The sequence below is a fragment of the Penicillium psychrosexuale genome (assembly GCF_028828465.1).
Source record: "Penicillium psychrosexuale strain IBT 29551 chromosome Unknown utg000005l, whole genome shotgun sequence".
In the NCBI taxonomy this organism is placed as follows: Eukaryota; Fungi; Ascomycota; class Eurotiomycetes; order Eurotiales; family Aspergillaceae; genus Penicillium; species Penicillium psychrosexuale.
The window spans coordinates 586,474-614,030 of record NW_026643190.1 but is presented as its reverse complement, the minus strand read 5'-3'; the positions used below and the strand labels follow the sequence as shown (position 1 = coordinate 614,030).

The 27,557-nt window shown below is 50.2% G+C and overlaps 11 protein-coding genes across 11 annotated transcripts; 6 read left to right on the top strand and 5 right to left on the bottom strand.

The window, feature by feature from the left end:
* Nucleotides 1-1,285: 1,285 nt before the first annotated feature.
* N7518_009179 (Zn(II)2Cys6 transcription factor) lies at nt 1,286-3,760 on the top strand (the record flags this gene model as incomplete). Its single annotated transcript, XM_057190106.1, has 2 exons — nt 1,286-1,524; nt 1,600-3,760. The coding sequence occupies 2 exons, from the start codon at nt 1,286-1,288 to the stop codon at nt 3,758-3,760; spliced, it is 2,400 nt and encodes a 799-aa protein (XP_057037762.1).
* Nucleotides 3,761-4,372: 612 nt separating this feature from the next.
* Nucleotides 4,373-6,328, bottom strand: N7518_009178 (FAD-dependent oxidoreductase; the record flags this gene model as incomplete). The annotated part of the gene is made up of 5 exons (XM_057190105.1): nt 4,373-4,552; nt 4,621-4,720; nt 4,796-5,752; nt 5,804-6,004; nt 6,069-6,328. The coding sequence occupies 5 exons, from the start codon at nt 6,326-6,328 to the stop codon at nt 4,373-4,375; spliced, it is 1,698 nt and encodes a 565-aa protein (XP_057037761.1).
* Nucleotides 6,329-7,522: 1,194 nt separating this feature from the next.
* N7518_009177 (SDR family NAD(P)-dependent oxidoreductase) lies at nt 7,523-8,404 on the bottom strand (the record flags this gene model as incomplete). The annotated part of the gene is made up of 3 exons (XM_057190104.1): nt 7,523-8,013; nt 8,066-8,308; nt 8,359-8,404. 3 exons carry the CDS (start codon nt 8,402-8,404, stop codon nt 7,523-7,525), a joined length of 780 nt encoding a protein of 259 aa, XP_057037760.1.
* A 355-nt stretch (nt 8,405-8,759) lies between these two features.
* On the top strand, nt 8,760-13,285 carry N7518_009176 (uncharacterized protein; the record flags this gene model as incomplete). The annotated part of the gene is made up of 7 exons (XM_057190103.1): nt 8,760-8,999; nt 9,048-9,345; nt 9,406-9,646; nt 9,713-10,778; nt 10,829-11,094; nt 11,160-13,098; nt 13,160-13,285. 7 exons carry the CDS (start codon nt 8,760-8,762, stop codon nt 13,283-13,285), a joined length of 4,176 nt encoding a protein of 1,391 aa, XP_057037759.1.
* A 605-nt stretch (nt 13,286-13,890) lies between these two features.
* N7518_009175 (GPR1/FUN34/yaaH) lies at nt 13,891-14,927 on the top strand (the record flags this gene model as incomplete). Its single annotated transcript, XM_057190102.1, has 5 exons — nt 13,891-14,022; nt 14,088-14,283; nt 14,362-14,472; nt 14,554-14,599; nt 14,666-14,927. 5 exons carry the CDS (start codon nt 13,891-13,893, stop codon nt 14,925-14,927), a joined length of 747 nt encoding a protein of 248 aa, XP_057037758.1.
* A 305-nt stretch (nt 14,928-15,232) lies between these two features.
* On the bottom strand, nt 15,233-17,150 carry N7518_009174 (Carboxylesterase type B; the record flags this gene model as incomplete). The annotated part of the gene is made up of 4 exons (XM_057190101.1): nt 15,233-15,865; nt 15,954-16,403; nt 16,452-16,967; nt 17,040-17,150. The coding sequence occupies 4 exons, from the start codon at nt 17,148-17,150 to the stop codon at nt 15,233-15,235; spliced, it is 1,710 nt and encodes a 569-aa protein (XP_057037757.1).
* Nucleotides 17,151-17,706: 556 nt separating this feature from the next.
* Nucleotides 17,707-17,972, bottom strand: N7518_009173 (uncharacterized protein; the record flags this gene model as incomplete). Its single annotated transcript, XM_057190100.1, has 2 exons — nt 17,707-17,774; nt 17,822-17,972. 2 exons carry the CDS (start codon nt 17,970-17,972, stop codon nt 17,707-17,709), a joined length of 219 nt encoding a protein of 72 aa, XP_057037756.1.
* A 1,627-nt stretch (nt 17,973-19,599) lies between these two features.
* N7518_009172 (MDR family MFS transporter) lies at nt 19,600-21,353 on the top strand (the record flags this gene model as incomplete). The annotated part of the gene is made up of 3 exons (XM_057190099.1): nt 19,600-20,063; nt 20,122-20,266; nt 20,322-21,353. 3 exons carry the CDS (start codon nt 19,600-19,602, stop codon nt 21,351-21,353), a joined length of 1,641 nt encoding a protein of 546 aa, XP_057037755.1.
* An 863-nt stretch (nt 21,354-22,216) lies between these two features.
* On the top strand, nt 22,217-23,644 carry N7518_009171 (alcohol dehydrogenase; the record flags this gene model as incomplete). Its single annotated transcript, XM_057190098.1, has 7 exons — nt 22,217-22,398; nt 22,457-22,569; nt 22,639-22,719; nt 22,795-23,217; nt 23,272-23,306; nt 23,394-23,532; nt 23,592-23,644. 7 exons carry the CDS (start codon nt 22,217-22,219, stop codon nt 23,642-23,644), a joined length of 1,026 nt encoding a protein of 341 aa, XP_057037754.1.
* A 498-nt stretch (nt 23,645-24,142) lies between these two features.
* Nucleotides 24,143-26,142, bottom strand: N7518_009170 (GMC family oxidoreductase; the record flags this gene model as incomplete). The annotated part of the gene is made up of 3 exons (XM_057190097.1): nt 24,143-24,189; nt 24,245-25,706; nt 25,765-26,142. 3 exons carry the CDS (start codon nt 26,140-26,142, stop codon nt 24,143-24,145), a joined length of 1,887 nt encoding a protein of 628 aa, XP_057037753.1.
* A 401-nt stretch (nt 26,143-26,543) lies between these two features.
* Nucleotides 26,544-27,140, top strand: N7518_009169 (uncharacterized protein; the record flags this gene model as incomplete). The annotated part of the gene is made up of 1 exon (XM_057190096.1): nt 26,544-27,140. One exon carries the CDS (start codon nt 26,544-26,546, stop codon nt 27,138-27,140), a length of 597 nt encoding a protein of 198 aa, XP_057037752.1.
* Nucleotides 27,141-27,557: the final 417 nt, after the last annotated feature.

Below are 27,557 nucleotides of genomic sequence, written 5' to 3'. Positions count from 1 at the left end.
GTGGATACATTCGAGTTAATAAAAGCCCACAATTGGTATCGCCTGCTTTTTCCTGACATTATCTTACCTATTTGCTTCTAACGGCATAGGATTTTAAGTTTATAGCACCGGGGAAGCCGCAAGGCAAGTAAACCAAATCTATTCTTGCATTTTAGTATTACCACATGGCTACTACATCGTACCTAGAATAGGCAATTTGACCCCTGTACATCGATGCACGTCGCATTGTAGAGGCATAATAGCATCACGGCATAACGGTAACTCCGTTTCTGCAGCTCATGCATATCGCTGCAAGGAGCACCGGAAGGACCTCCTCCGATTTCCCACAGATTGGAACTAATTTTTGAGATAAGGTGAGCGCTCTAGCACGCCTTAGGCTTGGTTGGGTTTCACGGAGTGTCTGGATAGGACTTGGGTTGGATTATCGTGAAGAATTCCTCTAGCGCTCGTTGGTAGTGTTATAGGACTAGCTACACGGTACTCACGCTAGGGTTTAATTTAATTTACTTTGATTTAATTACCAATTTATTGTATTGCCACCTAGCTAACTACGCCTCTTCCGCTTAAATATATTTCTTCACTATCACTATCCATGTCTATAAAATCTGTGATTATATGCCGTTTATAGTTTAGTACTAGTCTATTTTATACCATATACATGACGATCCCACGTGTATCTATCTTTCCAATATAGGACGAAGCTTTTCCATTAGTACTTAGTAAATCTGACCAAAACTGCATGCCCGTAAGATCTCTCACCTATAGAATGATAGACTGAATTCCCTACAAGGCCATTCCAACCTTGGAAGGCTACCTAATGTCTATTATCTTATCTATCTGACTTTGGCCAATAGAACAATCACGCTCGCCTATTCTTCCAACAAAGGGATATGGCAATTCAGCCAAGCTTAGAAATGTCCACGACAATAGCTGACGACATGACACACTAGTGGGATTTGTGGGTGTTTCGCCAGCATATGGCTCTTTTCTAGTTTTTTATTCTGCTCTTCGTTTTTTTCATGCATGTCTCATCCTGTGCAGGGAAGCCCATAATCTACGACCCCTGTATTTGCGCGAGGCTTAGATATGCAAACCTCAGGCATCCAACCCCAACACAACTCATTTTTGTCTACGATCTACCTTTCGGCCCCTCCACCCCCTCCCATCTAGTCTTGAGTAGTCTGGAGGGAAATTACTTTTAAGGTTCCGACCGCCATTTGGAGTCGAATGAATCTGGTCTGAATGAATATCTGAATTTTGCTGTCCTCCACTCCACCGCTCCGTCATGTACTCCACTTTCTCCGCCAACTTCGACACCACGATCGACGCCTCCCGTGAGAAATCAGCTACGCCTATCACAGCTCCACGACCAAAGCGCAATCAGGTTGCTCGGGCCTGTGACTGGTGTCGGCTCAATCGTGTCAGATGCGATGACAAGCAGCCATGTCACAACTGCCTGAATCGAGGAGGTTCTTGCAGCAACACAAAGCCACAGGAGGCCACCTCGCTCCCAGCTGCAAATCGGTAGGAATCAGATATCTATCTCCCTCATGATCACATGGGGATGGGAGTAAATGGTTTGCTGATTCACATCGACAGAGAGTTGCAACGGCTACGAACTGAGGTCAAGGACCTTCAAGATCAAATCGCGAAACTCAAAGATGGAGCGGAAATCCAAGCACAGACGGGTTTCGCGACGCCCCCACTATCGGATGCTGCCCACACTTCGTTCGACTTTGCGGAGCTCAGCAATACCACAGAAGGATGGCAAGGTCTGCAGCAGACGGGACAGATTCACTACGGGCCCTTGTCATCCTCATATTTTGTCTCTCGAATCACTCGCTATCTCTCACAAGCCCTAAACCAGCCATTGGAAGATGCGAAGCTAGAGGCATGCATGGCCCGTTTCAATTATGTTGCCCCGACCCATCAACCGTCTCGATGGGATGCAAGCCCCAACAGTCAGGCGGATCAGCCTCCAGATGGAAACGAGGAGGCCGAGGATCTGACCCGGTCACAAGAGGAACACTTTCTCAATCTGCTCTGGCAGTCTTTTCATTGTGTCTATCCTATCCTCGATGAACGCGAGTTTCAGCAACATTATGACTCACTATGGTCTAATTCCACAGATGGAATGTCTACCCGGAAGCCATCCGCCTTGGTCGATGTGCTATTAGCGGTCTGTATGCAGTACAGCAGCACATTCTTTATCAGTGGAGACAACCAGCAGTCAGATTCGGAGTCTGGATGGCAGACCAAAAACGCGAATCTAGCCAGTCGGACTTACTACCAAAGGGCCCAGAAGCTTCTGCAGAGTGAGCTCGAAAATCCAACCATCATGGTCGTGCAGAGTCACATTTATTCGATTGTCTACTTGTACAACACCTCCCTGCTGAATACGGCACACATTAACCTGGGTGCCACGCTACGAATCGCCCATGCGCTGCGGCTGCATATCCGCCCGCTGGACGGGACCTCCCCCGAGCAGCAGGAGCTACAGCGCCGGATTTGGTGGACACTCTATCGGATCGACAGCCAGCTCTCGATGGCCCTGGGTCGGCCTCCACTCATTCAGTTGTCCCATGTCAGCTGCGGGCTACCGGGGGATGATCGAGAGCATGCCCGGCTATCTGGCACAGTCCTCCTCACGAATAATGAGGATATCAGCTGGCTCAGCTTCCATGTCCAGTGCACAAAGCTCATATATCTTGTTCAGGGTGTGCAGACAGCGTTACACCGGAAATGTTCCCAGTTGCTGAGCGGGAATAAGGTTAAGGATCTATATGACGACCCGCGCCTCCTCGAGAGCTTGGCAGAGTTTCTCGGAGGGGAGATGACAGCCATTCATAACTGGGTTCAAAACGTGCCGCAGTCCCTATGTAATGCTCGCAAGGGGGCGGGGGACCCATTCTCCACCAATCGGGACGCGTTGAATCTGTCTCCGTATAGCCCACTTTGGCTGCAATGCCAACGCCTCCTGCTGGAGCTCCACTATCACCATCTTGTGATCTCGACACTGCGTCCCTTCATGCGATACCCTCCCGTGAGCTCCTCCGTGACCCCACGGACCGACGGTTACAATATCTCCTGTCTGAACCACGCTATGGCAATTACCAGTATCCTCAACCAAGTGCTATCCGAGACAGATCTCCTGCGCGGGTGGTCGCCCATCTTCCAGTACCAGTGGGATGCTATCCTGTGTACCCTGGGATTTGTGCTCGCCAATCCCGTCTGTCCCCCAACCCCTTCTGCCCGCAAGTCATTGCAGACGGCGATTCGCACGCTGGACCTCGTGAGTGATCACTTTTTGGCAGCCAAAAACGCGGCGCAGGTCGTCCGCCAAGTCAGTTGCCAGGCGGATCGACTCATCAATAATGTCCAACAAGGTCTAACTCGGCGACAAGTACCGCGTACGAGCCAGCCCTTGTCCACCAGGGCGCAGAATCCCAGGCCGCCGTCGAATCAGAACTCGTTCGTCGCACCCGGGCAACCGGGGGTCCGGTCCAACTCTCTAAAGCGGGCGCTGCCACCGACTACCCTGGAAATGTCGTCCTACCAGCCAATGCCCAACTTTGAAGCGCGCATGCACCTAACGGAGATGATGCCGATTGGTTCATTACCCGAGCTATCTCCTTCTTTGGGGACGACGGAGTCTCTCTCGATGCCCTCGGCCACCTCTGCTGACATGGTCACCGGTACTGAAGCCCAGTGGCTGCATGCGAGTGCGATGATCATGGATTCCTGGACTACCAATACATGATTAACCGTGTGCTTTTTTCACTATTCCTTTTTTGCCTTACTGCATTTACATTTTGTCCGACTTAGAGTACCATAATCCATAGTTGCTAACCAAGCAGCGGGCTCTGCTAGAGGGGAGAAGTAGAAAAGATACAAACAAACTGGATAAATAACTTATTTATAGTACATATGTAGTGAATTATGTGTTGGAGCAAGGATTAGAATATACCTAATCATATTATCATCTTACGTTGTGAAAATTATAGGAAAATTTTCGTAGAGGACTCTTCTGGATACCAGTAACAAGTTTTACACACAAGATTAGGAATAATTACACTTCCAGATTCTTGCCTTTCTTTTCTTAACAGAGACATTGGGGAGGACCCTCCGTATATTAAGGGGATTGGTATAGAACCCCCCTCGGCCGGAGGTACACCTTCCTAATCGAGTAACGCTAAAGATCACATGATCCATCACTGTCTCGTTACTATTTCTAGACGTCTTTTTATCAATTATACGAAGAAATCAGGGTAATGAAGATATATTAATAGGGTAGAACTAGGTACAGCATAAACCTACGATATATTTGATTTCTCAAGAGTCAAAATGACAGATCAGGTGATATCTTGTCGTGTCAATCCAGCCTGGTGACCTGACACAGACGACCACCAGCCTCGACTTGCCAGTTCTCACTGCCAATAGCCGTCGGCGCATAGAAAGTTTGGAACGGATCATATTTTTTCTTGATCGCGTACAGCGAATTATAGTTGTGACCGTAAAAGGTCTGCTTCCAATCCGGCTGCTGGGGATCCGCCTGTCCGCATGGTAAGCCAGTGGTCTCAAATCATGAATGTCTGTCGTCTTGCCTCGCTCATATAGCACCCCGAATCTGGACTCAAGGCCGTGAGGATCGGCACCCATTTGGTTGTCATCCGGTCCGCCAAGGTTTTCATCTTGGTGAGATTCGCACCGGTGGGCCAGTCTCTGGATGATGTGTGTGTCAGGAAGCATATCGAAACAAAAAAGTTCCACGGCATGTCAGATAAAGAGAACGTACGTAGATAAGATGACGGTCATTGCTGCTGTGCGCCACGCAGGTAGAACTGAATTCCAGACATTGCCAGTCACAGATGACGAGACATTCAGACCGATACCCACGAACGTGACACCATCCGCAGTGATTCTCTGTATGGCATCCGTGAGTTGCCAGTTATTGTGCTGAATGAGGTCGAGCGGAAGAAGACGGCCGCCATATTGCGCGTTTTGCACTAGTTGCGTCGGATCGGGCTCGATCAGTTTTGTATAATGCTGGAAATATGATGGTGACTCGGTGATGTTCATGGTATAGGAAATGTTCAGTTTGTGCAGGTCTTGCAGAAAGGGCGCCAACAGTCTCTTGGCCTCTACTGCGGTATACGCAGGGAGTGTCAGCGGGGTGAGCAGAAACGACGAGTGTGTAATTTGTGCAATCGCCATCCCACCAGATGCGGTGTATGTGGGTAGGTGGCGATGGTAGTGTCCTACAGCTTCAAAGAAACTGTGCGACGAGGGGTTCTTGTTCTCAAATTGGATAACGACGCCTGTGACGGGGAAGTCGGGAAACGCCTTGACGGTCATGGAATACACGACCCCATATGTCCCTCCGCCACCTCCGCTAAGCGCCCAGTACAGATCTGGGTTCTGGGTAGGCGATGCGGTCAGAAATCGGCCCATTCCATCGACAACCTCCCATTCCAAGACTTGGTCGGCACTAAGACCGAACTGAGAGCTCAGGGCCGAGTGGCCCCCTCCTTGCGTGAACCCCCCAGCTGGGCCTACAGTGGAACATTCCCCGGCTACTATCACCAGCCCTTTTAGATAGGCAGCCTTGTTGATGTCCGTGCCTTGAACGCCCGCAGTCATCCGCACCGCTGGCCCGGTATAGTGTGCGTTGGTATAGTTCAGGAAATCAATGTCCTTGAGATAATGGGTCCAGATGGATAGTGCGCCTGCACCAGTCGACTTCCCTAAATAACTAGGATGCATCATTAGCGAGAGCATGGCATTGTTACTGGATGATGCATACTCATGGCCTGTGTTGCGAATGACGAGACGAATGTTTCTTTCCTGGGAAAATCGAATGGTCTGTATGAAGTCGTCTGGGGAGCTAGCATTGACAGCATACAACACCATCGCACCCAGCGTGCAGGGCTTCGATCGGGGGGTAAAGGCATCGCAGGTTTCATTGGCCACGGCGGCTGCCATGATGGAAGAGGAGGATAAATCGCTATTTGATGCGGTTGATTCAACAGGCCGGCGATGGGGCTCGTCGGATGCATTGGATTACTTACTGGAGCTCTGGCTTGGTCCACTGCTGTCTCAGGGAGCGACACTCATTGGCGATATAGAAGGGGTCATGACAAGGCTGTCCTAGTGGTTGCGTGTTCACTAATCGTCCGCCAATGGATGTGTTGAAGCGCGACCAGTCGTCTGAGGACGGCCAACATGTATCACCGGGCATGCATCGGCAATTCGAAGACAATCCAGTCGAAGGTTGTAGGATTGATATGATACAAAATAGGACAAGATATTGGCAGCTGTGAAGATGCATTGTGAAGCGAGCTGTTAAGCAAATCTAATTGCTTTGTATACTCCGATGTGGTCGAGGAGGACATTCTTATAGCTTCTCCGAGAGGCTTCTTGTCACTGTCGATTCCGCAGAATCATGACGATAGCATCCAGCTGCCCGACCCCCAGACCAGACGAGAGGTGGATATCAATTGGGAGCCTGATGCGGTCCCAGATGCGGAGGGATCGCATCCTATCTCCGATGGCTGCTGATGTAGCCTCGGCTCCCTTTTCACGAAGAGTTCTTGTTGGTCTCCAAGATTGTCTCTCGGCTCTTTTGGCTTCATTGGAGTGAGTTGTACAGTCCAAAAGTTGAGACTAGAGCGTATTACCTGCATGATAGTTTTCTACGTGATATTTTTCAGGCTCCGAGATGACTCCGATGCCATTCTACTCGTTGTTTCTCGGAGACTAGGATCGATTTGGAATAGAGTTTGTGGGAGTTGGATCTGAGCCCTCCAGATTAGCATTGTCTAGACTAATCTAGTTCTGTTTCTTTGAGGTCCTATGTGAGCCTCTCTGTGTAGTCTCCTTTGCTGTTGTTGGGACGCATAGGGAGCGGAAAGAGGTTCTCTACAAACAGAGAGCTTACGAAGGGGCATAGCGCGCAGGGTCGTTTTCACCATATTAGGGCCTTAATGCCTGAAATTTGCCTGGCAGAAAAGTAAGGACACCTGAATTACCATTACAGAGAGCTTAGTAATCTGCCAGCCTTGCCCATGAACATGAAGCATTTGACACCATACAAATTTAATTATCCCGGCTTTTTCAGGCGGTTTACTTGATTTCTCTGCCATGTACGAATATGAAGCATTTGGCGCCATACAAAATCCAGCAACCCGCGGAGAAAGTTGAGATATATAAATTTGCATGGTGCCAAATGCTTCCTGATCGTGGGGTCATCGGGCCTAGTTAATCCGTCCCGGCATCATTTACAATACACTGTAAATGGATGCCTAAAAGCGGTCTGGATTCAGGCCAATTCAGGCAGCATTTCAGGCATTAAGGCCTCAATCAGGCGAAAACGACCCTGCGCGCTATGCCCCTTCGTAGAGAGCTACTGAAACCTATCAAACAGAGCAAACAAGGCAAAAAATGCAAATAGGGAATGTCGATTTCGATATCAATTCTTGGGTTTAGGAACATATATCATTGATCTCATTCTAGGTTCTCAAATCTAAAACTGGGTGCCAACATGAATTCCACCATCGACCAACATATTCGTGCCAGATACGAAGCTGGCCAGCGGACTTGCCAGGAACACTGCCACGGCTGCCACCTCTTTCGGCCCACCCAACCGCTTCAGAGGAATCTTCAGCCGCTGTTCCTCCACCCATTCCGGGTTGATCTTTGAATACAACTCCCAGGGACCACCCTTGCACAGAATCGGTCCAGGCGAGATGGCATTGACCCGAATGCCCTTCGGCCCTAAAAAGTGGGACAATTCCTGGACATGCTGCAGCTGCGCTGCCTTGCAGGGCCCATAGGCTGCAGGAGGTGACCGGTAGAATTCACGCCCCATGAAGGAGCTCTGCACGATGATGGATGCCTGGGAAGACTTTTCCAAGTAGGGAGTGGCCGCCTTGACCAGCTCGACGAAACCCATGACATCGATCGCAAAACTGCTCTCCCAGTGCTCTGTCTCGCCTTCCATATGCATCGGCGATGCTACAGCCAGTCAGTTTGCATTCTAACTAGGGAGTGCCGGGAAATAAATCACCATTGGCGATAATCACGTCAATTCGGCCAAGTCGCTGAGCGGAGCTCTCGACCCACTGGACGAGGGCATCTTTGCTAGCAACATCGAATGCCGTTCCCACAGCGCGGGCGGTATTTCCCTCGGGGAGCGTAGGATAGAAGTCATCATACTCAGTATTGGTGACGGTCCGGGCGCAGTAGGATACATTGGCCTCCTCCTCCAGGAATTTATGCACCATTGCCTCTCCCATACCCCGCGTGCCTCCTAGTCCCGCGTTAGTCAGACCTAAGTTGATATATTTCTCTCTCGCTTACCTGTGATAAGCACATGGGCACCTTTGAGACCAGTAATGAGCACCATAATGATAATAACTTTCGAAATAGTTGGTTGGAATGTGAATAGGAACGTGTAGGAAGATAAAGCAAAGAGACCTGAAAACGGCGAAATAGGCTGGAAATAACCATTGGCTCTCAGACTATACGTTAGCCTCCTCAAGTAACAAGTTGGCCAAAATTACCCGATTTGGACAGTCCCCAACTCCGAGACTCCTTTGGGAAGTCAATATATATTTGGACTAGACAGCGAAAGGAGGAACCTGAGATGGGCTATTGTTTTCATTTCCTTTTGAGCCAGTCAATCTCCGCCTTTTCTAGTCGGCAATATGATTCTCTGTTGAAGGGGTTGTGATAGTCTTGCAGCGCTTTCTATCTTCATCATGGTAGATAATCATCATTCGTCTTTAGACGAAGAAAATACACCCATCCAGTCCGATGGCGATGTGCAGAAATCCGAGTTGACTGAAATTGATGGGCCGTCGTCGAAATCTTCACGGATTGCAGCAGGGGAATCGATTGCAGACAGCGTTCGCAACTTCCTTGAAATACGCCAGGGTGGCATTCCCGGTGACACTGGAGTGGTCTTTGACAAGATATCAGCTATTGGAAGCGGAACCGGAGTGAGTACATCTAATCCAACCGAAAGAATCAGGATTAACGCTTGATAGTCACAAGATGCACCCACCGTCTCATCGGCAGCCGAGTCGGCTTTTGGGCTGTTGAGTCCTCTACAAAATCGACAAAGGAAACAGTATTCTCGACCCATTCTCAGCGGATTCTCAGGCACGATCGACCCCGGAGAAATGTTGTTGGTACTAGGTAAACCGGGGAGCGGGTGTACAACCTTCCTGAAGACCCTGTCGGGCCTGTGGGATGAATACAAGGAGATCCAGGGTGAACTCACTGTGGATGGTCACCCACTGCTAGATGTGATGGCACAGCGACCACAGGATATTCTCTTCTGCGGTTAGTCATCGTTTGAGGTTTGTCGTTTTGGACACACACTGACCGACATGTCTTCCTTAGCCGAGTCTGATGACCATTTTCCCACGTTGACTGTGGCGGAGACCCTACGCTTTGCGACCAGAGCACGATGCGGCCCCGAAGTCTCGGCCACTAAAATTGACACGATGGTTGCCCAGCTAGCCAAGCTAGTTGGTCTTGAAACCGTCTTGAATACGAAAGTGGGAGATGCGAAGATACGAGGAGTCAGCGGCGGAGAGCGACGGCGAGTGTCTTTGGCGGAGGCCCTGGCCACTTGTGCCCAGTAAGTGATATCTTCTGCTCATTCAAGTACCAAACTAGCCATTCCTCGACTCACACATTCTTACAGTCTGATTTGCCTGGATAATCCAACGCAAGGACTGGACTCATCCACGGCGGTCGAATTCATGGAGATGATGCGTGAGTGGACGACACAAAGTCGATGTGTGGCCGCGATGAGCGTCTACCAAGCCAGTGATGCAATTGTCTCCTATTTTGACAAAGTCCTGGTGATCAACTCTGGTCGTCAGATCTTCTATGGCCGTGTACAGGAAGCGAAGGCATATTTTGAAGATCTCGGGTTTGAGTGTTTATCGACCACCACCGTCGCCGACTTCCTCAATGTGATGTCCGCTGATCCGGACGTGCGACGAGCCCAAGAAGGCAAGGAGAACCAGGTCCCCCGAACGGCGGAGGAGTTTGAGCGTGCTTTTAGTGCGAGTCCTATCTACCAGGAAATGCAAGTGTCGGTGCAAGTGGCCAAGGAGCGTTCCCAAACCAATCCCAGTCCCCTTGTCAAAACATCGGCCTTTGCTCTCCCTATATGGCATCAGATTTGGTACTGCGCCAGCCGCCAATTTCGCATCGTCACCAGTGATTATAGCTTGTGGGCAGTGGAGCTCGCCACAATCGTCGTTCAAAGTCTGGTATTGGGCACGCTGTTCCGAAATCAGCAGCGAACGACCAATTCCTTGTTCATTTTCGCGTCTTCTTTATTCTACTCGGTCCTAGTCCCGGCACTGCAGTCTATGGCTGAATTTGGGAATGGATTCGCTCAGCGACCGCTCATCCTGAAGCAGAAGCGATACCAGATCTCTCGCCCGATTGCATACGCTCTTGGCTTGGTCACCACGGACGTTGTGTGGAAGGTGGCAGCGATCTGTTACAATATTCCCCTGTACTTCCTGACCGGATTTCAGCGGACGCCCGGGAACTTCTTCACCTGGTTCCTGATTATCTACCTTGAGCATCTCGCCCTGTCCATGTTCTTTCGCTCGGTGGCCATATTCTCTCCCAACATGCATCGGGCTGTGCTGCCGGTGGGGATTTTCTTTAATATGTATGTCCTCTACACGGGGCTTTACGTTCCCGCACCACAGATGCAAGTATGGCTCGGGTGGTTGCGATATCTAAATGTCAGTGGGTACCATATCATGGGATTTGGACAAATGCTAACATGTGACAGCCCTTGTATTATGCATTCGAGTCTGTTATGGTGAATGAATTCGGAGATCTGAGCTATCAGTGCAGTATCTCGGATCTGGTCCCATCAGGGCCAGGATATACCGATATAGCCCACCAGGTCTGTACCGTGGTGGGATCGCAACCCGGGGATCGTCTCCTATCCGGGGCTTCGTATATTCACGCCCAGTATGGATTCAAAACCTCCCATCTCTGGCGGAATGTAGGGATTAACGCGGCCCTATTCATTTTCTTTGCCCTTTGTTCAGGGTAAGTTATCAGACGCTGAAGCCTAGTTCATGGAAACATCTACGACTGACACTGTGATTTAACAGGATCGGGATGGAGATGCTCAAAACACCCGCGGGTCAACTAGCCACAGTTTTCTACAAGAGCAGCTCACGAGGAATTCACCGTCGCGATAAAATCGATAATGAAACAGGACCAGCCCACGGAAATGACAGTTTGGACATATCGGCTGGGCAAGGCAACGACGCAAATCGGTCACAAGGAAGTCAGAGTAACACCCTTTCATGGACCAGTCTCTGCCTCGACATCAAAACCAAAGATGGCGATCAGCGTCTGCTTAACAATCTGAGTGGCTCGGTCAAGAGTGGACAACTCAAGGCTCTAATGGGGGTCTCGGGTGCCGGGAAGACAACCCTGCTGAACGCACTGGCCGGTCGTTCCACCATTGGGACTCTCACAGGAACTCTGGCGCTCAATAGTCAAGTGCTTCCCACGTTCTTCCGAAGTCGAATGGGCTACGTGCAACAGCAGGACATTCATCTTCCTACTCAGACAGTGCGCGAAGCATTGCAAATGACGGCGCGACTTCGACGCCCAGAGTCCATCCCTCTGGCGGAAAAAAATGCCTACGTTGAAAAGGTGATTGAGTGGTTGAATATGGAGCACATTGCGGATGCCTTAGTTGGTGTCCCCGGGGCCGGGCTCAATCTCGAACAACGGAAGAAAGTCAGTATTGGCGTGGAGATGGCATCTAAACCAGAAATCCTATTCCTGGATGAACCGACCTCGGGTCTCGATGGCCAATCCGCGATGCTGATCGCTCGCTTGCTTCGTCGTCTGGCAGACTCGGGACAGGCCATCCTGTGCACGATCCATCAACCGGCAGCAGAGCTCATCGACCAGTTTGACAAGTTGTATCTACTGAGCCGCGGAGGGAACTTGGTCTATGATGGTCCTCTTGGAACTCGCTGCCACGAGGCAATCGAGTATTTCCAGCCTCGGAGTCGCCCCTACGGCCCAGAGGAGAACCCAGCAGAGTATTTCCTGGAGGTTATTGGGGCTGGGTCTCGAAACGACGCCCATGTGGATTGGGCTGGTCTCTGGCGTGATAGCCAGCAGGGCAAGGAGCGAGAGAAAGCAGAACAAAGTCTGGTCCCTACCGCAGAACAAGCCCCACCGCTGGAGCAACAGTCCTTGTATTCGGTACCTTTCCATGTACAGCTGTGGGTGGTGGTTCAGCGAACGTGGCTGTATTATTGGAGAGAACCGGATTATGTCACATCGAAGCTCTGGATGAGCGTCGGCAACTCCCTCCTCAACTCCCTCACCTACTTGCAGTCTCCCAACACAGAGCGAGGGGCATATAATCGGGTCTTCTCTGCTTTCATGTCCCTCATCGTGGGCCCCCCTCTAGGGCTTCAGGTGCAACCACGCTTCGTGACCCTGCGGGATATTTTCGTCCACCGGGAGCGAGAGAGCTTGACCTACCACTGGCTAGCATTTGTCTTATCTGCGTTCATCGTGGAACTACCCTTCACATTTCTCAGCTCGCTAGTCTATTGGCTGTTGTGGTACTTCCCCGTTGGCTATTTCTACGCCCCCTCGCGCGCAGGGTACAGTTTTCTCATGTACGAACTCTTTGGAGTCTTCGCTACTAGCCTAGCCCAGCTGTGCGCATCGCTAATGCCCAACATCGAGGCAGCCTTTGCCGCCAACGGATTCTTCTTTATGTTTTGTAACACCTTTGCGGGGACGCTTTCGCCAAAGCCAGTGACACCCTCGGGTTGGCGCTGGTTTTACAATATCTCTCCCCTCTTTTACTTGGGTGAGGGTGTCACTGTGGACGTGCTGCAAGATTTACCCATCCGATGCGAACAGTCGGAGGTTTCAATCTTCTACGCGGCGAATGGCACGACCTGTGGGCAGTATGCCAAGGATTTCCTGGAAACCGCTACGGGATATTTGCTTAATCCCACCAGCACGACGGAGTGTCAATACTGCCGGTATCGCGACGGACAATCATACGTAAGCCCTAGTCAGGAGAGAGCAAGGAAATGGATCAAGTCTGGAAACTAATCATCAGTAGTACCAACAATACGGCTATGAGTTTGCTCATCGGCATCGGAACATTGGTGTTTTCATCGGGTTTATCGCGTTCAATTTCACGATGGTTCTGGTGATGACCTATCTTACCAAAACGCGCCGTCAGTGATGGAGGAGGATAGATTGTGGTCTGCTATGGCCTCAGTCTAGGAGGGGAATTTGAATTGGGGCAAATTTCTTGATTGGTAGTAGAAAAGTAGAATAGAATAGAGAAATCTAATTTGGATGAGCTGTTTCTCTTCGAATACTTTTCGTATCCCTCTTTTTGGAGTGTTATGTTCTTAATTGTATCAAACTCCACCTTCCTACTAACGGATATGATTGACGTCCACCACAGCTCCGACTCCTCGATGATCTTTCTTGATATAGTCCTTTCTCCGTGCAGAACTGAATGGGGAAATTGAATTATACCGGCATGAGGAGGCGCGGCATTACTACCACGACGAGCTAGCTTCCTTGGCCAATCTAGTTTGGAAGCTCAACCCCGACTTCCCCATGGAGTAAGTCACAACGGCATCTCATATCAAGGAGCCTTGGCTACCTAGACCTTAACGGTTGTGGATCGGCAGATGGCGGGGACAGGCTTATGCGTATTTAGACAAGTCTTTCTTCAGGCAAGTTAAGGTTGTGAGAATTTTATTCTAACTGATCGGAAACCCTATTTTTCCTCACTTTGTATCATTGCCTTTATTTGACAATCCAATCCAGCACAAGATGAAGCTGTCAGCTGAGGGAACGGTTATGTCTAAAGAAGAGGGAGCTCAGTTGAGCTACGAAGCCTCATCCTCTCATCCCAGAAACATCAAAGAGCAAGATTTCCAGCCTATCCCGCAGATTGGCAGTCCAGTAAGGTGCCCTATCTTCACACTCGGGAGTAAAACATCCTCTAACTCTCCATGGATTGCTACTAGACTGCTCTGGGCATGGGCGCATTCGCAATTGCCTTCACAACTCTATCGATGAGTCTAATGGAATGGCGAAGTGCAGCTATTACCAATGCCTATATTGGTAACTGCTTTTTCACAGCGGGCTTGGGCTTGGTGCTAGTGGCCCAGTGGGAGCTCGTGCGCGGGAATTCCTTTGGCCATACGGTCTTTGGAGGGTTTGGTGAGCATATCGTTCCCTCATTCTGCCGTCTTTCGTGTATCACGACCGATATCTGATTAATGTCGCTCCCTTTTCCAGGATTGTTCAACTTGGCTTTTGGGGCGATCAATGCACCGGCTTTTGGGGTGGCGGATGCCTTTAAAGACGATCCTGCCGCGTTGAATAATGCAATTGGATATTTCATGCTAGGTCAGCCCAACCTTCTTGTGGACGGCCCTTTCTTTCCATGTCTTTTTTTTAGCTGGGGTTTTGGCTAATATGAAGATATAGTGTGGGGGATATTCGTTCTATTCTTTACCGTTGCTGCAATGCCTATGTCAGTTGATACACATATATATACAGATACCCAGTCTGAAAGGTAGTCGCAGCTAACCAGAGACAGGAACCTGGTATACACGGGCATGCTCGGAACATCCCAAATCACATACACCCTGTTGGCTGCATCGTACTTCTCGTTGGCCGACGATCATGCATCTACTGGAGTCGCTCTGAAGAAGACTGCGGGTGCATTCGGATTTGTCTCGGGCTTGTTTGCCTGGTACACGGTCGGCCATCTGATGTGTCAAGACGCACTGCTATTCTCTTTTCCCTTGGGGGATACGAGCCCCTTGTATATGCGATTGCGGCGACAGAGGAAAAGCTAGGTGTTAAATTATTAAGGGGAAGTGGTCAGAGTTTGGGGGGAATGTGATCTAGAAGGCCTGCTGAGTGTACCGGAAACGAGTGAGCTTTAGGGATGTCGGTGTTGATTCCTTCTACGAGAGTGATTATGAGATTCAATGGAAGCTATCTCGTTGTGGAATACATTATCAGGATATAACTAAACTGCGTAAGCCAAATCAAACTATTTGCATGCCGGAGATTCTGCTATACGGAAGAAGCAATTAGGGCTATCGTTGAAACAACCCTAACTCCATGTGATTAATGAGAGTTAAATAAATGTAACCAATCAAAACTCGACCTGCTGCCAGTACGCACACCGGTCTCTATTAGTCAAGTCCGGCTTGACACTCACCCCGTCATCTCCCAAATAAAGTAGATGAGCTTGTCCGTGATAGGGAGGCACATGAGGGTCTCCCTTGGCATTTGGGTTCCCCGTCTTGACAAACTGCACAATCTGCCGCTGCATGAGTTGTGCGATGGTGGCATTCAGCGAAGAGTCGGAACCTTGCCCATTGTAGAAGACAGAAGGGGTGTCCGAAAGATGCATCGCAGGCGCCACAGCATATTCAATCGCATACCCTGGCGTTGCGACGGCTCTGTGTAAATACAGGGTGTTGCAGGTAGTGGAGAGCTCGGACCAGAGCAGATTCGCCCGTTCGTGCTGACTGCGATACGGCCAGCTGCCATTGAAGATGGGTGGATAGAGCACTTGGGCGATGTGAGAGCGTACGCTGGCATTGGCACTGCGGAGCAACAGATTCGCGTATCGGTCGAAGGTGGCATCGTTAGTTACATTGGCTGGGGCTAACATGAAGCCTTCATTTGCGGTGTATGAGGTAAGGATTCGCACTGAGGGATCAACCTTGCGCTCGAGCAGAAGTCGCTTAGGACTATTGGGTACAAAGTTTCCATCAATGGCCTATCATGATGGCGAGAAGACCGTTTGGTGAGTATTCAGATAGACGAATAACGGGGAATACGAGTAGGTAGCTCCGGATTAGACTCACTGGTCCGAAAACGCCTGATCCATATGGACGGGATGCCACCAGCTCATAGTTAGCGTCTAACAAGGCCTGGGACGGCAGACGCCGGGCCTCCTCCAAGCTGCTGACATTCAACAACGCCAATAATTTATCCAACAGGTCGTCCTCGATGGCCGGTGTCTTCGTACCTGGTTCCCAGGCCGGGCTCTGCGCAATGATCTGGGCGAATGGAGGGCGAATGGCGCGTCCGTAAGCCGTCAATTGCATCGTGATCGAGCCCCCACCGGCCGAGACTCCCATGACGGTCACGCGCGACGGATCACCGCCGAACTTCGTGATATGCCGTTGCACCCATTTCAGCGCCAGACGCTCATCATACAGCCCGGCATTTGGTACGCCCCCTGCCGATCGAAACTTCTGACCTGATAGCCATCCAAATATGCCCAGCTGGTCGATACATTCCTGGATAAGCCACTGAAAGATGCAGACGAATGTCCAAAGTAAGAGGAGGAGACCACGTACCCGATAATTGACTCCCACATAGATTATACCAGAGGACCCATCTCTACTGCTGGCTGCGATCAAGCCAGAGGGATCCTCATCCGACTTGGACCCGGACACATAGGCTCCGTCCTGGAAGTATACCAACACGGGCGCACGGGGATTCGATTTTCCTTTTTCGCCTTGTCGTTTGGAGATCACCCTTTCTGGGACGTAAACATCGAGAAACAGGCAATCTTCTGACTCCAGTGGATTCTGGTCCGCGACAGGCCGCGGCTTAGTGCAGTCATCCTGTCGATAGACCTGATCATACGCCGCGGTGAAATTAAACGAAGATCCCTCGGTCACGGCAGTAACAAATTCGCTCTGCACATTGAACCAACAAGCCTGAGACTGGGGACATATATTACCAAGTCCCTTGCCATTGACAACGTCGTCGCTGTGATTGCGTGGGGGAACAGGTAGCGCGAACCGCAAGGGGCCCAGTGGCGGTTCGGCATAGCGGATATTGGAGAATTGGTAATAGCGACCAGTGGACTAGGTTTATCATGGACCTGACAGTTAGAGGGATTCTCAAGCCTTTGATTTCTCCCACGGGTAAAGACTCACGTTGAAACTAATAGCTTGGTGCCGCTGATAGCCCAAGTCCACAATCGGCAATTCGGCTCCAGCAGTCCCACATGCGATCAGCAGCAGACAGGCCCAGTCAATCTTTTGCATTGGGAATGAATTACGGCGAACAATGAACACCAATGTTTCTGGTATTTACTTCTGGTACAGTTATTTATATGTAGCATATGTAGATGTTATTGTCCTACTTCTAAATAGAAACGAATAGCAAGTATAGGAGATGGCTCAAAGGGGTTTCCATATAAATTCCGTTTACAAAAGGAATTTACGGATGCAGTACCTGATTAGGAACCATTACCAATTCTATTTGGATACTTGACGATCGACCCTATTTGATATCTTACGGAGTTACTATAGACCGCGCAATTTATCCAATTTCTCTGACATGTCACCAGAGCAATTTAAATTATCCCTTCTGTACCCTGCTTGGACAGCTCGGAACCAAATTCTACTTTTGCAGATCGGTGTCTATATGGAGTATTACGAATATGCCTATATATACCACTTAGGAACTATGCTTTTGTTCTCTTCTTCGGTTTGCCCCCACGTCAGGATCTTGGAACACCACTTTCAGATGTCAGAAAACAGTAATGTCAATAGGTAACGAGGTGCTCTTTGACTCACCTTACTGCTGTGGGTGACGAACTTAATACTGTCCTCCGTAGACGGTCGTGTCGTTCTTGCCACGCTCCTTACGGCCGGCATGGACGAGGCCTAGAAATTGCATTAGCGATGCTCCTGGTATAGTGCAAATGACTCACCCATATATGCGAGCACCTGGCGCTCACTCTTACCTATCTCATCGCTGGTCTTGGCTTCAACAATAACTAGGTTTGTCTCGAGGTTCGCCTGCGCTCCGTACCAGAGCGCGTAGTCTGGACGGCCGCACAACATCTTCTCCTTAGCATTCATCTTGATCACCATGTGAAATGGGGTCTCATAGCCCCAGGACACTAAATCTCCACGAATCATTCGACCATCTTCCTTATCCCATCCCAGGACCAAACCTAATATCACGTCGAGACGTGTACGCACCAGAGCCTCGCTTCCCTTGGAGTCATGATTTGCGAAATTGAGGTACTGGAGGGCTTGGCCTAGTTTGATGAATGAGTAAACGGCATTTTTTGAAGAGAAAGGTGTACCCACAGAGGAGTTTTGCACTATTTCGGTCCTGATTCTCTCTTAGATCGCGAAATCTTCCCCTTAATCAAAATGCACAACAGCACATGTTGGGAAGGGCTTCACCCCTCTGGGTGAAGAGTATTCAGGTGGGTGAACTGCCTCCTAAAGCCGCCTGAAGTCCGAGGGCGTAAAGCGGCGAGCCGCCCACGACTGAACGGTGGGCGCTAGGTGAGCATCGTCATAGTATGGCTGTTTTATGTTTTTGTTTTTTTGTCACATTCAATGTGAATGAAATCTAGTAATAATTGCGGAGCGAAGCGAAGCAAGTATAAATCACAAGGCCGTACGTGTGTCACGTGGCCAATTCTCTCCTAGGGCATCATGTGACCGGGTAAATGCAACAGTTGGCTAGCTCATTATTTTTGGACCAATCAAGATGCATTGGTATCATTGCGGAGCGAAGCAATAAACGATGAAACCAATAAGCCAGTAAGAGGAGGGCTTTGTGCAGCACTAGAAGCTAGAATCAGTCACTTCGCTCTGCAACGATTATCTCGACGGCCGCAGCGTATATGTATTTGTCTTGGGCCCCGTCGTGGAACTCTATAATAGCCTTTTTAGAAATTAAGCTTAACGAGACTACCTATAAATGAGCACTTGATGTATTTATCTATATGACGCTTTGACCATCTAGGGACCACCCCATTGTATACCGTTTTCAGATGGTGAATTCTCCAGGCCTTTGGGAGATTTTTGCCTCATGAGGGTCGAATTTCTTGGTCGAGTGGGCGTACATGCTGACCTTCTTCTTCAAGGGATACTTTCTCGTCGCCTTGGATGTTGACATCCACGCCGTAAGTTCTATCACACGAGACAAAATCTGGCATTGACAGTCGTAGTGACAGATTAACCATGGAAAAGTATACAACAAAAGTACTATACAACCATTCCAAGGACCTTCTAGGGTTGGGAGCTTGGAAATATTCTGATTAGAAATTCCAGAGTGGATCCATGGATACAGGTCCAGATGGACCCATTTATTACCCTTTTTAGGCACGCCATCTCTGTAAAATGATTAGGTGAGCTCGGGAATTCCCGAGGTCCCACTCGGATTCCGAAAGGAGATTCGGAGTTTGTCAGTCAAATGGTAAATTATGATTGGTCAGATCCCAAACTGACAAAGATGAATGTCCCAAAGGAGTAATCTATTGTCACCAAAATGTCCTCTTCCAGCACTGCTCGCATTTAAATAACTAGCTAGGGTCAGGCAATATGGATATTGATACTTTCGCCAACCTCCTCCACTGGATATCTATATTCCTACCTTCCATTTTCAGCTTAGTACGACTCCATTGGGTAGTGGTACCTGGATAGCTCGACTTTCAAACGGCTGACTAAGTGGCACTCGCTTTTCACCATGAGTGTAGACAATCCGACGCCGAGTGATAGCGTGCTCGAAAGTCAAACCCCAGATCGTGTGGACGAATCGATCATCAAAGCTGTGGATGCCGAGAAGGATGCAGCCCCACGCCGAGAAATTGTAGGCCTCCGCTGGCTGCTCGTCTGCATTGCTGTTTTCTCCGCCAATCTGCTCTATGGTTTGGACAATACCATCGTGGCAGACATCCAGGGCCCCATTGCGGGTGACTTCGATGAATACACGCGGCTGGGCTGGCTCGGGGTGGGCTTCACCTTGGGATCGGTAGTTTTCATTCTCCCACTGGGAAAAGCTTACGCCATCTTCGACACGAAATGGCTCTTCCTCGGTTGTTTGACTATGTTTGCGGCCGGTAGTGCCCTCTGCGGTGCTGCCCCCAGTATGAATGCCATCATTGTCGGGCGTGTGTGGGCGGGAGCCGGAGGAGCGGGCATGTATCTGGGGTAAGTTATTCCACGACGGGCAGAGATCAGAGAGAAAAGACTAACCAAGACAACCTAGAAACCTGAATCTGATTACCATCCTGACCACCCCTACGGAGCAGCCTGTGTATGTGGGTCTGGTTGGATTGATCTACGGCACCGGCTGTATTCTGGGTCCCATCATTGGCGGTGCTTTTTCCGATAGTTCAGCTACCTGGCGATGGGTACGTGTGGTCTCTTTCTTGTTTCTTCGGCGAGTGTGCTAACCGTAATGAATAGTCATTTTATCTCAATCTGGTCATTTTCGGAGTCATGTCGCCCATCTATGTTTTCCTCCTGCCCTCCTTGCCACGACCAGCGGGCGAAGGCCGCAGCTTCATCAAGAAGCTTGTGGAGCTGGACTGGGTGGGAACAGTCCTGTCCGCGGGCATGCACATCTCCATTATCTTGTTCATTGTATTTGGTGGTGTCGAATGGTCCTGGACGGATGGGCGGAATATCGCGCTGTACGTGGTCTCCGCTGTCTGCACTATTGCCTTTGTGCTCAGCCAGTACTATTGTGTGGGGACCGACAAACAAAACCGATTGTTCCCCGGCGAGTTCTTGCGGAACCCTACAATGCTCCTCCTCTACGTCATAATGGCCTGTGGCGGTGCCTCGCTCTTCGTGGCGGTTTACTATATCCCACTTTACTTCCAGTTCGTCCAGGGTGACTCCGGCATCATGTCGGCGGTGCGGCTGTTGCCGTTCGTCTGCTTCTACGTGGCTACAATTCTGCTTTGTGGATGGGTCATGCCCAAGACTGGCTTCTTCATCCTCTGGTACCTGGTCAGCGGCATCTTTATGCTCATTGGAGCCGTGTTGATGTACACTGTGAAATTGGGTACCAGTCCCTCCAGCATCTACGGGTACTCTATCCTGATGGGGTTGGGCATGACCACCACGCAGGCCGCCTATGCGGTTGGACCGACCATTGTGAGCCCCGACCGGGTGGCCGAGTGCCTCCAGTTCATGAACATCGGCCAGGGCCAGAGTCAGCTGTTGGGATTGGCTATTGCAAGTGCCATTTTCCAGTCTAAGACCCTCACAGGGCTTACTGCCCTCTTGGGAAACAAAGGATATTCACATGCGGACATCCAGGGTGCGGTTGCTGGCGCTCAGAGTACTCTGATGGAGCGGCTGCCCCAGGCCTTGAAGACAGAAGCTCTGGAAGTGATTGTGAATTCAGTTAGTGATGTCTACGTGATGGCGATTTCGGCGGGGGCTCTCTACGTGGTTGCATCATGTCTGTTGCCTCGCCGTCGGTTCTAGAATCTTTCGCAAGGAGGGAGAGCAGCGAGTGTTGACGGGATACTGGCTTTGTATCTGTGACTGGAGTGTCTTAGATAATGGAGTTTTATTTTCTCATTCATTTTCTCGAGCGCGAGGTAAGCCTCTAGGCGTGTCCTCCGCTCTTTTAGTTTCTAAGTCATCATAATACAGAGCTTGTGGATTGAAAATCTCTCCTGGAAATAGACTAGAATATAGCAGATGAGAAGCTTCCACGATTCAGATACAGCAGACAAAGCCCTCTCTAGTCGATAAGTGTTGCAAGTCATCTCCATTTGTCATTGGGACATAGCAATTTACCAATATAGTAGTCTCCGGAACTCCGACTCCGCATCCCACCTAGTACTAGTAGAGAGATAAAAGACATATCCGGCCTTGGCCAAGTAACCTGCCTCCTTCAGGTGTGGTGACCCTGTAATTGAACTTGCGCAGTGGTAATTATATCATCTCATCTTCTAAAATTGGCGTTGATATAGTAGTATAGCATGAAGGTTTTCGAACAGCCCTCTAAAAATTGTCCGCACTGTAGCTATACGAAAACCCTTCTGTATTTATTATAGAAGATATATCTATTTTAGTACGTAAAGTACTGATAGTGAGCGTGAAATTATCCTATCTGCTTCGAGAGTCAAGAAGCCGATGATTGGCCGTATGTACCTTTTATATGTAAATCCCTAACAAAAGGTACAATTACCCACCAAGCATTACGGCGTGGTGACCTTACCCCCCTTTAGCCAGGGCCTATATATATCTAGTCTTTCTCTTCCCATGCCATCTTCTCTGATGTTGTAGAAAATAAAGTTCTACTTCACACAGCTATCTATTATTCAGTCAAAGTACACGCCATGGCCACCACTCTTCCCAGCACCTACAAGCAAGCAAGCTTCAAGGAAAAAGATGCCAGACTGACTCTAGAACAAGTCCCATTGACTCTGCCCAAACGCAACGAGATTCTGATCAAAGTGGAAGCCTGTGGCGTATGTCATTCGGACCACTTTGCCGAGACGAATCTCATGGGAGGAGGATTGTGAGCTATCCTACTATAGAATCCATGGAATTCCGACTAATTTCCGGTTCTTTTACAGTCCTATCGTTCCCGGCCATGAGATCATTGGGCGCGTAGCTGCAATTGGAGCGGACGAGGCCATCTGGAAGGTAGGGGATCGGATTGGGGCCACATGGCATGGCGGGCACGATGGTATGTATCTCTATTATTTCCCCGACAAGCCTGGTTCCCCTAATGAGGCTATACTAATGCACTGGATAGGTACCTGTGCGGCATGCAAAAGAGGCTACTTTCAGATGTGCGATCATCAGGAAATCAACGGGATTTCACGAAATGGCGGCTGTATATCCCCTTTCTCTTTTCATCATCACTCTTTCGTCATTCCAACGGAATAAGATTAAGCTCACACCCCGGTAGATGGTGAATATTGCATCATCCGTCGCGAAGCCGCCGTCCGAATTTCCGACGAGGTCAACGCTGCCCAATACGCGCCCATGCTCTGTGCTGGCGTAAGCGTCTTCAATTCGATGCGCCACATGAACGTCCCGCCGGGTGGGCTAGTCGCAATCCAGGGTCTCGGCGGGCTAGGCCATCTAGCGATCCAGTTTGCGAACAAACTTAGCTATCGCGTTGTGGCACTCTCGCGGGGCTCTAAGAAGGAAGAACTTGTGCGGAAGTTGGGCGCGCATGAGTATATTGACACGAGTCGGGAGGATGCTGTCGCTGCATTGCAGAGAATGGGCGGCGCTTCCCTAATTTTGTCTACGGCGCCTGTGCCGGAGATAATCAACCCACTGATTGAAGGGCTCGGTGTGATGGGAAGGTTGTTGATTATGTCCAGTAAGCTTCTTTAAGGCCGTTTCAAGGCGTTTGGTTGGATGCTGATAAAAATAGTTGTTCCTGGTATTGAGGTCAGCACTGGCATGTTGGTGAGTGGAATTTTCCTCTGCTTCTCTGAAAATCAGACAGAAAGAGAAAACAGAAGAGATGCGATGAAGATATTAACCCCAGTTTAGGTCGGAAAGGGTAAATCCATCTGGAGCTGGCCCAGCGGCCATGCCATCGACTGTGAGGACGCCATCGCGTTTGCGGAGATACATGACATCCACTGTATGGTAGAAGAGTTCCCCTTAGAACGGTGCAACGAGGCATTTGGTATGATATCTCCTTCACTTCTTGGGTTTATTTTCTCTGACCTGCTGTCCTTTCTGCAGAGGCTATGATGGAGGGAAAGGTGCGGTTCCGCGCCGTTCTCACTATGGAGTAATGAGTTTGAGGACATATTGAAGGGCTACAAGTGCACCAAGCAGGGAGAAGAGGGAGAGAGTTAAGATTCCTATCCAAGGCAGGGCCCGGCTTAGTCTGCACTGAGGGTGTGCTGCCTGAGGCACCAAAGTTACGGCCTAAGGCCTCAATTTCCTGTCGGATTAACCGTATCCGTGAAATATATGGTCCAATCAATGGGTGTCAATCAGTCTGTATTTCTGAACTGGCTCAGCTGGCAATTTATGGAGCCTGATTACATAAACTAAAATAAACAATACACATTGTTAGGATTAATAGATCCTCCGGTATCCTCCGGTATGCTGACTTGCATACTCCGACATTTCCAACAGGACATTAGGGATGATTTCCATTATACTTGTCAGATAGTATTTACGAAAGGCGGAGTATGAAAGTTGCGATAAATTGAGTATTTGTGTATTTACTTCTATTTCGCGCTATGTTCCACGTAATATTCTTCATCTTCTCTCGTAGTCGCCCCTTAACAGTTGCCTGAAATGTCGCACGCGATCTTCTCTGCCAGTGCATCTACTTAGGGTTAGACATTCTGTTTGAAGAATATATATAATAGGAAAAGACTTACAAATTGTCGATTGGGGGTGTCCTGGTGGTAGGAAGGGCAAGGCCGAGGCATCCACTACTCGCAGGGCGTCAACGCCAATGACTCGAGCTTTGGAGTCTACCACTGCCTGAGTATCATTTGCCAAACCCATAGCGCATGTACAGGAGGCGTGAAAGATGGTGTCGAAGCTCTTCCGGACATGATCCAGAATTTGCTTATCCGTAGCGACTTGAGAGCCTGGGAAGTATTCAGGCCCGATGAGAATGGGTTGGATAGCAGTGGTATTAAAGAAGTCGCGGGTCCGCTTGAAGGCTGCCACTGCGATTTCGACATCTACTGAATCGGTGAGCCAGTTGGGGTTGATCACCGGTGGCACTGCGGCGTCAGGCGATGCGATCGTGATATTTCCCCGCGAGCGCGGCGTACAGAGCGAGACTGCAAGCGAGGCGTAATTGTAGCCATCACTGGGATTGTCTCGGATATAGTTCCTCTGGTAGCCGAAATATCCGCCCATTGTCAGGAACTCCACCTCTGGCCAGTCACCCGGGTATTCGGCGAGCACCTGAAGGGTGTGGTTCGAGAGCCAGGCCGACCGCTTGGGTTCGGGGATCTTTTCCCACGCCAGAATATCCGACGTGGGATTGGCGTAGATTCCCGCTGCTCGTTCGTTGTAGTCACGGTTGGCCTGGGCCTCGAACGCCTCATTTAGAAGGGCTGACTGCGTGATGACATTCACCCGGTAGGAGGGAGCGTAGATGATATGATCCTGCATGTTTTGGCCCACGCCAGGCCGGTCCGCCACGAGGGGAATATCATGCGCCTGCAGCGTGGCTGCGGGACCCACGCCGGAAACCATGAGTAACTGGGGGGATTGGAAGGCTCCTGCCGAGAGCACAATCTCCTTGCGCGCAGAGAGCGTGTACGGATAGCCCATTGTCTCCACATTGACCCCGACAGCCCGCTTGCCGTCGAAGAGTATGCGTTTCGCCAGGGCGGATTGAAAGACCGTGAGGTTCGGATCGGCGAGGCCCTGGCGCAGGAAGGAGGTCTCGGACGACTCGCGATGCATGGTCGTAGCATTGATCGTGTATAGGCCGTAGGACTGACCCAACAGGGCTCCACTCTGGAACCCGTTGCGCACCTGAAGACCAATCTCCATGAAGGCATGTTTCGCCCATGTCGCAAAGGCTTGGGCGTAGTGAGGATAGGTCACGGATAAGGGGCCGTCGCCGGTGCCCAGCACGGTTGGGTCGCTTACAACACTAGCATTGGCTCCGCGCAGCGCGTCATCTGCGGGAGTGTAATTAAGGCTCTTTTCGAAGAATGGCAGGAACTGCTCCCAGGCATAGCTGGGATCGCCCACGACGTCTGCCCACCGCTGATGCGCCGCCTTAGTGCCGCGTTGATAAGCCATGTAATTTCGCGCTGAGCTGCCCCCCAGACACTTGCCACGCGCGTAGTGACTCACCCGGTTGTAGGCGCCCTATATCAGATTCCGACATTAGTCCCTAATCTTCATTGCTCGGCGAGAGATGGCTTACCGCTTGAGGGGTAGTATGAAAGCCCCAATCGATGCCGGGCTGCCAATCGTCGAGATCTGTGCCCACGTAAAAGGCATCTTGAGCGGGGATCTGGCTGAGATTGCCATTGTTCAGCTCATAGAAGCCCCCCGCTTCAATAACGGCGACTGAGCCGGCGCCTTGTTCGGCCAGCCGCGTTGCGATGGTCAAGCCGGCCGTGCCCCCACCAATGACCAGATAATCAAACGTTTGATTCTTAGGGATGCCAAAGGATGACCCCAGCATGCGCCGCGCACGCTCATTGCGATGGGCTTGCGAGCTCGATGACCCCTCCGGGGCTGCAGCACCAACTACAGCAACTGCGATGGCTGCGTAAAGGATCCGTGATATCAATCTCATGGTTGGTTTCCCAATTGTCGTCATAGAAAGAATGCCCATGGAATAGAGTCAGAAAGAGTCTGATTCTCGAACAGCCAAATCCGGGGCTTATCAGCATGGCCGTCCTGCTCTAGGCAGTTCATCCATCAGCTCTCTCATCGGCCGAGGGTGATGGTCATTGTGGGGAATCGTTGGAAAGGATCGTATAGCCGATGAAGTTGCCTAAAGGAGACGGTGGGAGTTTCGGAGTCATACTAGACGACAATTGAGAATGGCTCACTCCCTCCGTATGATGATTATGTCCAAAGATACGTGCTGCTCGTGGTGGAATGGCATAAATATATCGAATCTGGCACCGGTTTGCCAGAAATTTCAATCACAATTCCAACCAGCCTCTCTCAATTTGTCTATACATCTCCAAAATGAAACCATCTCTGTGGATCAGCCTTGTGTCTCTGATCGGCCTTCGCCCGACCGCCGCTCGGGATGATTTCCCCGGAAATTATCCCTCGAGCCCCCCGCCACTTGGCGCTAGTGACTGGGAGCGCACGCCCATCTCGGTGTTCGACAAGGTGCTCAACACGCAACCAGATCCCGACTATGATCTCCTGAAGGAGCTGGTCACCTATGACTGTACCTACATCTCCCTGACATTCGACAACCCCACTCTCCATGGGATCATGCCCTGGGCGGGCACGCACTCCCATGTGGGTCCGCAAGCCTTCATCGACATCTTCACGCGAGTAGGCCTGTATTGGGACCGGGGTCCGTTCAGTATCGACTATATTTTTGGCGATGGCGGCAATGTGACGGCCTGGGGTTCATTCACGGCCACGTCGCGCATTCTGGGGAAGACGGTGATTTCGCCCTGGGCTGCTCGGGCGCAGGTGAATTCGGCCAATCAGATCTTTGAATTTCAGTGGATGGAAGATACCTTTACCACTGCCTCATCGTTTGGGTCGGATAATAGCACCAAAGTGTTTTATTCCAATCCGCAGGGCGGTATCGCCAATGCCTAATTGAGATCCAGCACTATGAGGGACACAGTGTCGGTAGAAGATGATCATCCCCAAGGAGTTTGGAGTTTCGGGATATTTCCTTTTTCGGAAGGACCCGGATAGGAGAATACGCGCCGATGAATCAATTCCACCCTTTGGCAAGACGTACATACGCGTGCATATTCTATAAGCATACTATGCAGACATCCTGTTAATTGTATATCCGTAATACTCCTCGCTCTCGGTCTCTCCCGGAGTCTTCCGCAATCCCTGCAGGCCTTACGTAGTACCGCGCTCGGAGTCCTGCACTGGTATCTAATCAGAGTAGTGTGGTCACTGTATGCAAGGGAGGGATAGACAGCTAGCTAGTCAGTCGTATATAGAATGATTGCTAGAGATCTGTATTTGAGGGGGAAAGCCCATCAATAAGTGTTGGTT